Source organism: Centruroides sculpturatus, unplaced genomic scaffold (genome assembly GCF_000671375.1).
Source record: "Centruroides sculpturatus isolate CEXI.00-Female unplaced genomic scaffold, Cexi_2.0 scaffold45, whole genome shotgun sequence".
Lineage (NCBI taxonomy): Eukaryota > Metazoa > Arthropoda > Arachnida > Scorpiones > Buthidae > Centruroides > Centruroides sculpturatus.
In genome coordinates, this window is record NW_019384310.1 from 299977 (window position 1) to 315390 (window position 15414).

Sequence of the window (15414 nt, forward strand, 5' to 3'; positions counted from 1 at the left end):
ATTAAGCTCTTCTGAATCAATACTAACATTATTTTAGTTATGTTCCTGAGTATTAGTTTAGTTTATTAAAACTAATACTTGTGAACATTGTATTGAATCTAATGTCAATAAGTATAGTTTTAGTTCACTAAAACTATGCTAATTGACATAAAATTCAATGTTCACACAACCAATCATGCTCACAACTCAGTGCTGTTTAAAGCATTGGAAATGCAACATTTTTTAAGACACGACTTTTTTAGGATTTTCATCAAGTATTTACGATGTTACTGTAATAGAGCAATGAGACTGAACTAAGTTGCCTTCTGAAATATATTTATTATGAATATTAATCCAATAAAATCATTAAAATGACACTATAGATGTTGCTAATTATGAAATATTATATTGAGTCTAAGTTACCATCAAATGTAAGACACACACTACCTTCAATGATACTAAAACCTGAAAAAGTGAATTTGTGTAAAATGAAAAGTTCTGATATTTAAGTAAATGAAGTTTATATGTGGGCAAGGTGAAAAGTTCTCAGCCTAACATATAGATGGCGCTACTACAAATGAAAGTATCGTCTGGTTATGTTTTCAGACTTATTACAAAAGTAAATACCAAATGTGAATTTGATCAGACAAATAGTTTGTTTTATACGGCTGTTTAAAGTAAGCATTGTGTGTTTTTTTGACAAAATGAATAAACTTGAATATTGTTCCGTCATAAAATTCTTCATTTTTGATGGTTTATCGCCAACAGAAATTTATCCAAAGTTGGTAAAAGTGTGTAAGGAGTCTGCACCTTCGTTATCAACAGTAAAAAGATGGGCAGTGGAGTTTAAATATGGTCATACATTGATTGAAGATTATCCATGTGAAGGACGGCCAAAAACTGCAACTACCAAAGAAAATATCGAGAAGATACGCTATATGGTTCTAGATGATCGACGATTAAAGGTGTGTGAGATAGCTAAGGCTGTAGGCATTTCATAAGAAAGGGTATGGCTCATTTTAAACGAAGAACTCAGTATGAGAAAGCCTTGTGCAAGATGGGTGCCGCATTTGTTAAATGCTGATCACAAACAAATGAGGAATCGACTTTCTCAGTAATGTTTGCACTGTTTTAACAAGGATCCAACTGATTTTCTGCGCAGATTTGTTATGATGGATGAAACATGGGTTCACCACTTTACCCAAGTCAAAACAATAATCCAAGCACTGGGTAGAAGCTGGTGGCTCTGCACTGAAGAAAGCAAAGACAATTGCATCAGCTGGAAAGGTTATGGTTAGTGCTTTTTGGGATTCCAAAGGGATTCTTTTAATTGACTACCTGTCAAAGGGTCAAACAATTAATGGGGAATACTACACACATCTTCTTGATCAGCTAGATGAAAAAATTAAGAGAGAAAAGGCCTGGCTCACAAAAGAAAAAAATCCTCTTTCACCAGGACAATGCATCCGCTTACAAAGGTGCTTTGGCAATGGGAAAATTGAGGGATTTGAAGTATGAATTGTTGGAACATCCTCCCTATTTGCCAGATTTGGCTCCCTCTGACTTTCATTTATTCCCAAATGTTAAGAAATTTTTGGCAGAAAAACATTTTGGGTCAAGTGAAGAGGTGATAGCAATGTAAATGCATATTTTGAAGACCTTCCAGAATCACACTTCAGGGATGGAATCCTGTTATTGGAGAAACATCGGACAAAATGTATTGAACTAAAGGGAGACTACATTGAGAAATAAATGCATTTTTAAAATAAAAAACTCATTTTATCACTACTAGGCCGAGAACTTTTTACCTTGCCCTTATATAATAGATAAAATGTGTATTGTGCTTAAAATCTTTGATGTAAAACTATATATCGTTTTAGTTCATTTTATTTATGTATTTTTGTATATAACTTTTACTTAGATTATTTTAAATAATATTTTAATATTTATACATGCTAATTTAAATTTAAACTGTTATTTGATTCTATAGCATTTATAGTCTATTTATCCTAACTTGGCAGCTACTGTAAACAAACTAAGACACACCTCCCTTTGTTTATTGGTTTAAACCCATGTCCATCAATTAAAAATCGTATTGCATCTCATTCGTCCGCAGAAAATAGTTCTTCGTTATTTATAAAATCATTAATGAAATGCTATTCACTTAGCAATGATTATAAATGTTATTATTTCATATTTGTTAAGTTGTTATTTTAATAAATATTTGCACATTCTGAATCATTAGAAATAAACTTTTTCCGGTCATGCGCACTATAATGTTTTTGTTTCTTTTTCCATTCATTGCAATAACTACCGTTATTTCAAATTGTGTTGTTGAATTACAAAAATGGAAAACTTGAATGTAAATACGATTAAACATCGGCAAGGAAAATCGCTGAGGAGCTCGGATAAACAAATAGTATTAAATTTGTTTAATTCTTTAACTGAAACGAATCCAGAAGTCTGCGTGAAGGATTTAGTGAAAATGGTAGCACAGACAACAGGGATATCAGAACGGAGCATTTACAGAATTCGTAAAGAATATTTTACTAATGGTAAAGTAATAACTCCTTCGAAAACCCGTAAGCGTACTCAACTCGTTGACAAATATGACGAATTCACAAAATGTGCCATTAGAGGTAAAGTACACAATTTTTATTTTTTAAACGAATTACCTACTGTAGATAAGGTATTACAGGCTGTTAATNATATAAATGATTACTTTGAGCAACTATGTTCTGATACAGATGATTAATAAGGTAAGTTTACACTATAATTATTTTAAAAAATTTTTATTTATATAAATATAACATAGATAAATTCATACATGTTTTCTGTAAGTCTTAATAATATATATTTAATAATAATTTTTGACAAACTATATTTAAACGATGGAAATAATTTAAACGGCTACGTAAAAATGTTAAAGTAAGCTATAATAACTTTTCTAAGTATTGTATTATTTCGGTAATTTTTAAATTGTTGTGACAACTTTGACCTACTTTAACACGTGCAGAGAAAGGGGCTTAACTGGTCAACACGTGTCGAGCCACTTCCGATTGTGATTTGACCAATGAAAATCTTCGGTGGATTAATACGACAGAATCTTTGTTTACAGTAGCTGCCAAGTTAGGATAAATAGACTATAGATCAATGTTTTATTTTAAGAATTTTCTATAATGAAGTTGTAGACCTAACACATTTTTATATATAATAAAACATTTGGCTATTTGAAAAAGCAGTGCAGATTTTTTATTTTGCACAACATATTCTGGTAATAATTATAAATAGGGCATACATTTTTTTCCATTAAATATCTGGTTCAATTATAAAAAGTCTTCAATTTATTTGATTTAAAATAACATGCCAGTCACTAAAAATATCTTTTTGTGTGTTTTGAAATGTCACCCTACCAGATTTGGTTGCATTTGGACTACTAAATATCTTTCTAGATGGCTTTGAAAAGGGTACTTTAATTATGGTCATCCAGTATTTTGAATTATTTGAAATTTAATGAAAAATCTCATAATTTTTTAATTATTAAACGTTTCTTATTTAAAATATTTATTCCATTATTTTTTTTCTTATTTATAATTAACATTTGATCTCTAAACAAAACTTTATTTATTATCATGGAGTAAAGACTTTAACATCACCAAGATTTTAATTTTAACATTTTTAATCATGCAGGACTGAAATTTGTGTGGCTTGTCTTCAGTTGACTGAAGAAAATTTAAAAAATTGTATATGTACTGATGAGATGATTGAGTGGATCGAAAATAAGTAAATAATAGATATAAAGGTGATCAAGAAGTATATAATGTAAAATGAAAGACTTATTTCCAAATTGTGAGCATTTTACCATTTAAAAGGTGGGTCTAATGATATGGTAAATTTATTCTATATTTATAATATATTATTAATTTAAATATTTATAAAAGTTTTGTTTTTTAAAATTTAACTTTTCTTATTATGTTAAATTTAGCTTTCAGTAAATATTCAGTTTATTTCACATACAATAACAAGCTAATAATAATCCATAAATTATAAAACAAATTCAGTATTGCTAATTGTAGTAGATATAAAAATATTGAACATAATTAAAGTTACTGTAACAAATTATTATTACTATTTTTAAATAAAATTTCTTATATTAAAAGAATGTATGAAGAAAAAAATTAGATGCAGTTGCACTATTTATTTGCACAGAATGTATCAAATGTTTAGTGATGATACAAATTTCATTTTTGTTTTAATATCATATTACTGGTATTAATTAAACATATAATCTGATTTTGAAATAACCTTTATTTGGTATCATTTATAATATTTATTTATATCAGAGAAATTTTTCTTATTAAACAAATTGGGAAACATTTCATTGTTAAAACTAATGAAAAAGTTTGAAATAATATATTCTAATGTGAATTATATATTATATGCACCTTCTTTATATTTGTTGAAAGCTGCTAATTTATTTCAAGTATTTTATTTACAATTCCAGACATGAGAAATTTTACATTTGATAATGAAAACCTCCAAATTCTTAAGTGTTGAAAGACACCATATTCTTAAATTAACAAAATTTCCTATTTACAGTGACCTCTCAGTTATATGACTCTAAAGGGACAAATGATAAAAGTCATTTAAGTGAGAGAGTCATGAAAAAAAAACAGATTGACCAATTTGAACAAAAAAATGTTAAAAATATAACTGTTTCAGTAAAGATTACCACAGTTAAAAGCATTTTATTTTGAATTTAAAAGAAACAGTAAAGTTAAATCTGGCAATGTTGTTACCTATGTTATCCAGAAACTAATGTGCATATCCAAGTTCTGCTGTAAAAGTACATCTGTGGAGACCAAAGTACAATACTGTATTTTCTTGGTGTTAAAATCTCCATAGGGTGGAAATTGGAAATACGTGGATTTTGTAAATTTTGTTGGCTGCAAGAAGATGATTTTGATGTAGATAGAATACATGTTAGGGATAGTCAATTTGTTAAAATTTGGAAAATATGCATGTAAATATAATCAATGCAAAATTCATACCAAGATTATTTCATCAATTTATGCCAAACAACAGCTTTAGGAGAATGCAACAATAGTCTGGACATACTTGACAATGGTTTCTAAAGGGTTATGACATTACCACTTGTTTTATCTGAACATATAGCCAGCAGCCATTCTCTTTCTAAAAACAAATGTTATGTCCGGTATGATAATCTTTTTTGCTTTATTATCTACCTGGGCACCTGTTTGACCTATGGCAAAGTGACCTCATTCAGTATTGTGATTGATAATCATGACAGTAAAATGAGGGAAAAATACATAAGTCTGAAACATTTGTAGGGGAACAGAACCAAGAGAATTGTTTAACTAAGTTGTTCAAATGAGAGATTTTAAACATTATTTCTCCTTGGCTTCAACCAAGACCAATGAAAAAGTCTCATAACTGAAAGAATTGCTTAAATGAGAGGTGTATAACTGAGAAGTCATTTTATTTAATTTTTTCATTTATAACTTGACTTTACTTTTGAATGCTAAGCTGTCTGATATATAGGTAACGTCCAGTATGATTTTCTAACAACAATTTTTACTATAATTATAATTTTGAAATGCTAGATCAATTGTGTAATGTTGTTTCCATCACAGTTAAAACTTTACAGATCACATGTGATCTGTTTTTGTTTCTTACAATAATTTCTACATTTGTCTAAGATCCATTACACCAATGAATAATGATGATGATGCTATTTGGATAATTTAAGTCATTTTTTATAATCATAATTAAGGTAACTTATTTATGATGTGTGATTTGCTAATGTTGAAACTATATGTTAGAATTATTATTCAGATTTGAAAGCTATAACTATATACCTGAAGATTTTTGTTTATTCAAAACTTTTCGAAAGTTCTTAACTTCCAAAATGTTTATAGCATATAAGCATATAGTTATGATATTAGAAATGCTGGGTGTAAGTTGATAAGTTGAAGTTGGGTGTATTGTGGAAGATGACAAATCTATAAAAAGTGAACAAAATGATATTTAATTTATGATGATGTAGATGAATATTTTTATCTAAGTTAGCTTAATTGATTCATAGTTTAATATTGATATTTGGAATACCTTTTTTATTTTCAAAAGAATTTTAATAATTTGAAAACTAATATTGTGAAATATTTTTCTGTTACTAATGAATTTTTTCATAATTATTAATTTTACTGCATACTTCTAAAATATTTTTTTGTTTAAAAATTGTTTAAATATTATAGATTATTAATTATATTTAGTAACAGAAATTAGATATAAGGGGTGGCCCAAAAGTCTGTTAACCATTCTAAAGACAAATTTAATGTCTTATTCAAATACNTGAAATATTTTTCTGTTACTAATGAATTTTTTCATAATTATTAATTTTACTGCATACTTCTAAAATATTTTTTTGTTTAAAAATTGTTTAAATATTATAGATTATTAATTATATTTAGTAACAGAAGTTAGATATAAGGGGTGGCCCAAAAGTCTGTTAACCATTCTAAAGACAAATTTAATGTCTTATTCAAATACATAAACATTTAATCATATAAAATTTTTTCATCATATTTCTATCAGTTTTATTACAGAAAAACAGTATTGTTAAATACTTGATTTACAGTTTGTATTGCCAACCCTATTTAGAACATGTGAAACAAAATATCATTAACTGAATTTTGGGCTATCTTGTATATTGGAGAGAATGGAATTATAGAGAAAATTGTATGAATATTCATTTTGCTCTTTTTTAAAATAGCTTGATGACTTTAAGACAAAGATTAACATTGGTATCAATTGAAGATTGTTGTTGAACTATGTTGATAATTTAAATAAATCTAGGCCAAAGATAACCTAAAATTGACCTTTTGATGTAGGTTATTTTATAACATGTTAATGCTATGGATATGCTAAAGAAACTTGTCGAGTTTCAAAGTAGGACTTCAGAAAGTAAGAGTTTCTTTTTGTAAAATCTTAAAAATAATTGATGGTTATTCATTTTTAGTATTTGCAATAATAATGAAATTAAAATATATTTTTATAACAGTAAAATATATTTTTAAAAATGTAGATTGGTATAATTTTTTTAATAATAATTTTTTTGTTCTGCTTGCAGTTTTAATGCCAATTAATAAAAGTTATTGAGAAAAGTATATTAACAAACAATAGAAAAACTAAGAAATTTTAAAAGTTTTTAGTTATCATCATCATCTTTTTGACTTTGTTACTTAAGTTTTTTTTTTAATATTTAAGTTTAATATAATTTATGATGGTGATAAAGGTAAATCTGTTTTCTGAACTGTCTAAAATTTTAATGTTGAAAATATTCTAAAAAAATATTCAGAAAGAAAATACTTGAATGTCATATTACAGTATAATACTGTGTTTTACAAGAATAAAGCCACTTTTTACTTGACTTGTATCTTTTTGATGTAACAAGATCAGATGATTTATGACATGTTGATTATGATCTTGATTGAATCACACACATTTTCTTACATCCTGTCATGGGCTGTTTGAAGTTTGCTCCAAAAAACCTAAATCAGTAGAAAATCTTTATCATGGCTACTATTCTGACAGCAAGTATTGTTGACAAAGAACCAATGGATCATTAATTCTTTTTATATAAATTTGAAATGATCAGAAAAAAACAGTAATGATCAGAAAAAAGGATGCTGATTTGCTATATTTTATTGTAGTTGTATACTCATACTAAAACTCATACTAAACAGCAACTTATTGGCTTTGTTATTTTTACTCTGGAGACCATAGTAAATTGATATTTTATTATACAAATGCCAAGAATTTGAAAGCATACAAAGTTAAATTTTAATAGATTTTTTCATGTAAATTTAAAAAATTCTGTTGAAGTCAGGTTCCAAATATACAGATATCACCTCAAAATTAATAAAATTATTTTTAGGTACCTCAGAATATAACATATACGAGGGCTATTTTTTAAATAAGGTCCGTTTTTTGATAAGAAGAAAAATACTGTAAATATTGTTAAAATATATTTTTTTCCATATTTTACATACTTTTCTACATAATTACCATTTTTACCATACTGCTCAAAAGTTTTTTATTTTTATGTTCAAATAATTGGCTTTAATTAGAGATAATCATATTAAATTGTCAGTGTAAGTGATATGCAGATTTTCTAGGACAAAGCCAAGCTTTTAAAACATCTTTGATCCCAGGTTTGCTAAATCAGCAGATTCCGCACAAATCCATAAGCATACCTTGAAAAGCTCTTGTATCAATTCTAAGGACATTTTCATCTCTGATGTCTGGAAATGGATAAGGAATTCTTAAAGTTTAAAATTTAATTTATATGTATCTGATTTTTAGTTATGTTTATTATTTAATTTTGAGTGTTGTTCTTCATTTCACCATTTTATACATTTCATTCTGTCTGTGTGTTTATATTTCAAATGCCTGAGGAAAGTCATTTAAAATGTCTAAAAACTGTTGTATTAATTAAACCAATTGATGGTATTGTTTATAATATAAATAACATTTAAAAAAAATTATTTTGGTATTGATTATTGAAAAAACTGATTACTTTGGCATTAGGCAGATGTTGATGCATGTCATCTGAATTGGGCCATAAAGAACTAGAATAATTCAAAATACTGCATCTCTTAAGTTCTGTTAATGCTGTAACTGAATAGACATTTTGTTAGAAATGAAATGTTTGTTTGCTATATTTAACATAGTTGACTCCCTATTCCAGTGATGGGCAACACACAGCCCTTGGGCTGCATGCAGCCTGAATTAATATTTTTTGCAGCCTGCGTTGCATAAAATATATCAATTTCCCAGCTTAACGAAGTATGCAGCAAAAATTCAAACATTTTTTTATACAACTTATGTATGTGAATAGTTTTCCCCGCAATGAATTTAGTAAAAATTAAAACAAGAAATCATCTAATAGACTCACATCAAAACTAATTTAATATTAGCAGTGACTAAATATTTCCAATATATTATGTTTACATCAGTTCCAGAAGCTAAATTAAGTATACTTATGCTAATTTATAATTATATACGAATAAATAATTGTGATTTACCGGAATTCCCCCCTCTTTTCTCTTGTATGCAGCCTGCGTCAGTTGAAAAGTTTTGAAATGCAGCCATTACATAGAAAAAGGTTGCCCATTCTTGCCCTATTCAATGAGAAACATTTACATTAATATTATACTCTTGAAAGTATGAAAAAGTTACTATGTTAATATTTCCTAACGTTTGTGTGAATGTTTTTAAAAATGTTTGTTTATAAATTTTAAAAAGTATTTTTTTAATTATTAAATTATTTTATTCTGAATTATATTTAGTTATAGATTATTATTTAACTTGAATAACTTTAAAAAAATTATTTTTAAAAAATTACTATTTTATAAAATAATAAATTTTTACTATTTTTGTGAACAAATAATTGAAATGATTTAATTTTTAAATCTGTTTTAGTAAGGAAATTCAAATATTATAAGTAGCCGTCCACCTCTTAAAATGCAGCAAGAAGGGACTCCAAAATTTTTAAAATTCCATCAGGGAAGTGTTCGTGGAGTTGCTTTTAGTCCGAGAGTATGTAATCCATTTTAGTTGTTTATTTTTTTTTTTAATCAATATTTAGAGAATTTTTCATTTTTGATAAGTAAGATTTTTTTAGTAACTTTTCAAAAATATGTTAAAAACTTAGTTTAGTTTTAGTGTACTGATTTTATAATATAAAAATATCATACAGGATCGATATCTATTTTGTTCTGGAGCTTATGATGGCAAAGTAAATCTTTATTCAGCTCAACGAATGGAACTGCTAATGTGTTATCAGGTAATAAATAAATTTTTCTAATATTAATGTTAAAATAATTAAATGCATCTGCTGTTCTAATTTTAAGATTACAACTATGGGATTAGCAAGAAATGTAAATGCTGTTCGTTTTACCAGTGATGGTTCCAGAGTAAGTTTGATTATAATCTTTAGAACTTTTTTAAGTTTATAAAATATATTTTAAAAATATTAATGATTATAATTATTAAATGAATATTAAAGTCACATATACTGAACCAGTTTATGGTGTAGTACGATTGACTAACAAGTACAAAAACAAACATTTTTGAACCCCTTCTGGGCTCTTCATCAAGTTCCTACAGTTTTAGCTCGTAAATTCGATTACTGAATGCTTTTCAAATAACTTTGTTCTTGAGTTTGAATGGTTCTTTTAAATTTATATGTTGCGCATGCTTGACAGGTCTGCCTGCTTGGATATAACGAGCGGCTAAAGTGTGCTGTGTATCAACTCTTGCCAGGCCATCGACAAAATCATCTCCTCTTTAAAATTTATGCACATAGTTTCGATAGAGGATTTAAAGATGTGCATCGCATCTAACCACTTGAGATGTTCATTGGGAGGCACCTCAAGGAGAAGATTGGTTCTATTAAAGTCGGCAACTATGTCCAGGTCTGTTACGTATGTTGCAAGGGCCATGCTGGTTCTCCCATGATGAATGTCTGCTCTATGTTCTTGCATTCTGATGCCTATGGATCTTTTAGTAGAGCCTATATATACTAAATCCCTATTGAATCTATTATCTCTCAAAGGGACACTATAGATTCCTGGTCTTTTACTGGGGTTAGGAGGGTCCTTCCCATTACTTAAGATGTTAAAAATAGTGGGACACCTCCTATAAGCAATACATATTTGGCGCTTCCTAGCAATCTTGTCGTATATAGATCTTACATATGGGTTATAGGTGATGGGGATCCGTTCTATGTCTTCCGGTTGGTTATCAATGTGTTGGTCTACCAGCCGTGCGCTATCTACATATATCCAGCTATAATTTTGTATCGTCTTACATATATGTTTGCAGTAACCATGTTCTGCGGCAACTCGCTGTATAGACACTAGCTCTTTATCACGAGCCTGTATGTTAGAAGAATGTGTGAAGGCTCTTCTGATTAAGGCTTTATATGCCGCCATCTTGTAGGAAACCAGATTGCATGACTCCACAGGGATGTACGACGACACAGATCCTGGTTTATGGTACACCGCAGTGCTGATGCCATCTTTTTCTAACCTAATATTTATATGTAGGAAATGGACCTCTGCGGGGTCAGATTGTTCTAATTCTAGCGTCAACCCATATGGGTTATTATTATAAGCATCCACTAAGGCTGTTATATCAGGCACATTTAATTTTGAATATTAAAGTTTTAAAACATTTGAATTTAATAAAGTAACAATCACATTTACCATTACATTGAACATATTAATGAGATTAGATAACAAAACTGCATGTCATAGCATATTTTGTTATAAATATATATTATTATTATTTTTCTATAGTCAAATGTAGTGCAGGTGAACACCAGGGTATCTCTAGTAGAGTTGCTGTTACTTCTGCAAATAATGTCTTAGTAATATCTTAGTTAAACACGATGTGTTCACATATCATCTGTTTACAATTTATCGGTTTATTAAAAATTATATTAAACCATGCAATATAATATAATATGCAAAAAAAACACCTGAAATCTATTTTCTCTCATTATTTTTTTAGGTAAACCTAAAAACGATTAAATAAGAAATTTTATTAGCAAAAAATTTAAATTTATAAACAGGCGACAGTAATAGAAATAAATTGCTTTAATAAATGTGGTTTATAGTATAAAGATAGGTTAACGTAAACTTTTGTTATACTGTATCTTCAAGTCTATAAATGCACTTTGGATATTATTAGTATTTGTGTGTACGATATATTTATAAGTAAATCGAATAAAATATTAGTAGTTTTATTAGTTTTTAATTCGTCTACTTTATAAAAATTTTTAGGAGTTTTTCAACGTATTATGGTTCCTCAGTGTGTTGCTGCAACTTTCCATCTTAATGTCACTGTTATTATATATTGTTGACAGGTAAGAATTNAAAAAAATACATAAATACTGTATAATAAAATGAAAATTGTGTTTACTGCATCTTAGTGAGGAGTGATAATCTTTAAGATCAGTGTGCAGCTGCTTGGCTTTCTCATAAATAATCCTCTCGGAGATGATATCACTAGCCAGTTGCTTTTCATTTACCATACTAGGAAGAGTTTTTCCATCTCAATAACATCAATTTTCTGGAGGTCAGTGTTGTCATACCTTTAGCCATGTTTGCTGCTTTTATTGCTTCCTTGTTCCTGACAGTGGTGCACATTGTCAACTTCATCATCTTAAACATGGCTGCCAGATCTGCAGATGTGTGTACCATTTCATGTTTCACTATAAGTTCCTTTTTCACCTTAATTATTGATTCTATAATATTCCTCTTAGAAGTAGTTGCTCCCATACATTTCTTAATAGGTGGGGGTTATATACAGAGTGTATCTAAATTGGTGTTCATAAATGTAGGGATGTTTTCCTGATACAAAAACATTACAAAAAGTCAATATGAACATGGTCCAAAAATCTTTCATTGGAGAGTTATGAAAAGAATTCCCTGTAGTGACTCTTGATTATGTAAGTCATTTCAAACTTGCATTTTTATGCACTTTCTTCTTTAGAGTTGGTCATCATAGCATTTGTTTTGTCTGATTGTCATTTTTTTTTTCTTTTTTTCTGTTTTGTATTATTCAGAGTGACTTCCATAGCATTACCAGACAATTTACCTAATGTCAATGTTCTGAGGGGAACATATCCAAAATGGCTTTGACCAAATTTGAAACACTTCAGAAATTTTCAATGGCAAAGCATGGAATGCGGGGCTTGGAATGTATCAAAGCAGGAGGAGGTCACTTTGAGCAATTTTTGTAAATCTGTTGTTAAATGCCTCACATGTACCATTAGCAATAAACCCTATAACTCCCTAACAAAGGGTTTTTGGACCCATGTTCATATGAAGTTTTTGTAATCTTTAGGTGTCAAGAACACATCTCTACATTTATGGACACTAATTTAGATACACCCTGTGTATATATATCAAAATCAAAAATAAAGCTAAAAAAACACTGAAAACACATGAACATATAATGCAAGAGATGCTTTCACAATTTCGGTTGTGTATCACTCCTAAGTTGTGTCTCACAATGAATTAATATACTCACTGTGTGTTCTTGTGCTTATATATTTTTATATCTTTGAGAATTGAACTAATGTTCACTTTTTTTTTATTACTATGGCTTGCTTCTGGTCTATTTCACTTCCTTCATACATTATGAGTGACATAAATACAAGGTTATTGAGGTAAATGCAGAATTTCTTTGTGGGCAGTCTTGGAGATAAGATTGTTGATGAAAGTTTATGCATGCATCAAGTACCTGAAGATGAAAGCACCAAACAGTCAATAACTGGGGTTGTGCTCAGACATGTCATGAGAATATGACTGAAGAGCTGCTATACTGGAATTGCTTCACGCTGGAAAGTTGCTCTCACAAATCATGGCATGCTTTGACTACAGGAAGATGCAAGTTTACAACATAGCCAAGAAGTTCAGAGAGTTTGACAACAATGAGAGTGATTCCTGACAGGGCAACTCACAGTAAACATTCTGATTGCAAGAGAAGTGTGGTATTCGTAATCAAATTGATGGTGACGATTGGAAAGGATGGTACCGGTACATAGAATATGAATGACCTTGTAAAAGATATGGGCATGGCAAGGTTGACAATAAGTCTGGCAGTTCCTGAGGACCTGTTATACCATTCTCTGGTCCTTAGGAATCACCAGCTCTTTACTGACAAGAACAAGGATAGAAAACTGAAGACTCAGGCTCTGCTGAACAACATCAAGCATAATAGTGCTGGCTTCTTGAGGTTCTTCTCTGACAAGAAGACTTCATCCAGGACAGGAAGCTGAATTGCCAAAATGGCTACTGGATCTGCCAGAATTTCTCTGGTGTGCCTATAGTCATGCACACCAAATTTTCTGTCTCTCTGATCGTCCTGGTAGATGATTAGTGAGGATGATGTCATGGCATCTCACTTTTTCAGCAAGGACTTGAGGATGATTACTGACTGTTACATCATTGGGTGGAGACAGTTGTGAAGCCCTGGATGGATGAAGTGGATGCTGGGAGGAGTGTGTATTCCAACAGGGCTCCACTTCATCTCACAAGACAAGGAAGATGCATGCCTGGCTTTAAGGTAACATCCCACACCACTTGGGTCACCTGTTCAACCTTGACTATAATTCTCTTAAATACTACACGTGAAGCATGGTAGCGGCAATGGTAAATGCAAAGCATCACAATACCAAGGATTCTTCAAAGGCTTCCATTGTGGAGGTGATGACAAACATGGATCAATCACACCTGCAACCATTTCAGGTTAAAGCTGTAGAAAGTTGTGGAAGCTGAAGGAAGCTACATAGAATATCATTTTGTATGTTGTAATACTTTTGTACTAATTTTTTGTAAGAATATATCAATTTTTTCCTCTATTTTTTGAATTCTTTTTCATTATATGGTGACTTTTCCAGATTTAACTTGATGACCTTGTAATAAAGTTAACTTTATTAAGTATCTCAATAAGGTTTATTTAATGGTAAATTTTGCTAGTGAAGAAAGTTGCAGCTATTATTTTAAATGTAAAAAAGTTAGCATTGGATGATGAACTATGAGTTTGAATTATATAAAAAAAAAAAAATGAAGAAGAAGAAACCAGTAATAAAATTATTGTTTTTAATGATTGTTTTTCAGTTAAAGGAAATCTTTAAAATTTTTAATGTAAAAACTTGTCTTATTTGTAGATTTTGGCAGCAACAACAGCCAGAAGACTTGCCGTTATTGATGTGGAACGTGGAGAACAGGTCATGTCGTATGACAACTGTAAGTTAAAATTTTTTATTAATTTTCAGATTTAATATATAAATTCATTCAAAATTAACTTAGAAATTTTAAGATTTAAGTATTTAATTTTAATTTATATTATCAATGTGTTTCATTATAATATTATTAATTATTAAATTGTAGGTTTTCAAATCTTTTTTCTACAGTTAAAACATTATGAGATAAACATGAACAAATTGGACAGAAACTTCTGTTAAATATAGAATAAGATACTGCTATAGTATTATTAATTTTTTATATATCATTCTTATTTTGAGAGAGAATTTTAATTGTGAGAAAGGGAAAAATTGATTATTGGATTGTAAAAAGGATTTGTTTAGATTTATTGAATTAGTATGATGATCATTTAAAAGAATATATTAATCACAAATATTTTAAATTTAAATGTGTTAGGTGCCTTTAATGGACGAGACCGCGCAGGCCTTGCTGCTGATCCCATTTGTCCCAATATGGCCGTCTGCAGTTGTGTTAATGGAAAGGTAAATGTTATATTCAATGTTTTCATTGTATTTAATTGTAAGATTTTTTACTAAATAAAATTGAAGACAAAGTTCATTGAAAAAAGTCACCT

The 15414-nt window shown here is 29.2% G+C and overlaps 1 protein-coding gene across 5 annotated transcripts in view; it reads left to right on the forward strand.

Annotated features, from left to right (window-relative positions):
- LOC111621182 overlaps window positions 1-15414 on the forward strand; it is a 66498-nt gene that overhangs the window by 34231 nt on the left and 16853 nt on the right. For 4 of the 5 annotated variants that reach the window (XM_023363275.1, XM_023363271.1, XM_023363264.1 and 1 more), the window contains 7 exons: window positions 3670-3851; window positions 6773-6963; window positions 9484-9600; window positions 9761-9847; window positions 9915-9977; window positions 14744-14822; window positions 15237-15322. In XM_023363275.1, coding sequence (XP_023219043.1) covers window positions 9526-9600; window positions 9761-9847; window positions 9915-9977; window positions 14744-14822; window positions 15237-15322 — 390 coding nt within the window. In that variant the 5' untranslated portion in view covers window positions 3670-3851; window positions 6773-6963; window positions 9484-9525. The remainder of the gene's footprint in view (window positions 1-3669; window positions 3852-6772; window positions 6964-9483; window positions 9601-9760; window positions 9848-9914; window positions 9978-14743; window positions 14823-15236; window positions 15323-15414) is intronic. The other variant, XM_023363280.1, reaches the window with a different exon arrangement.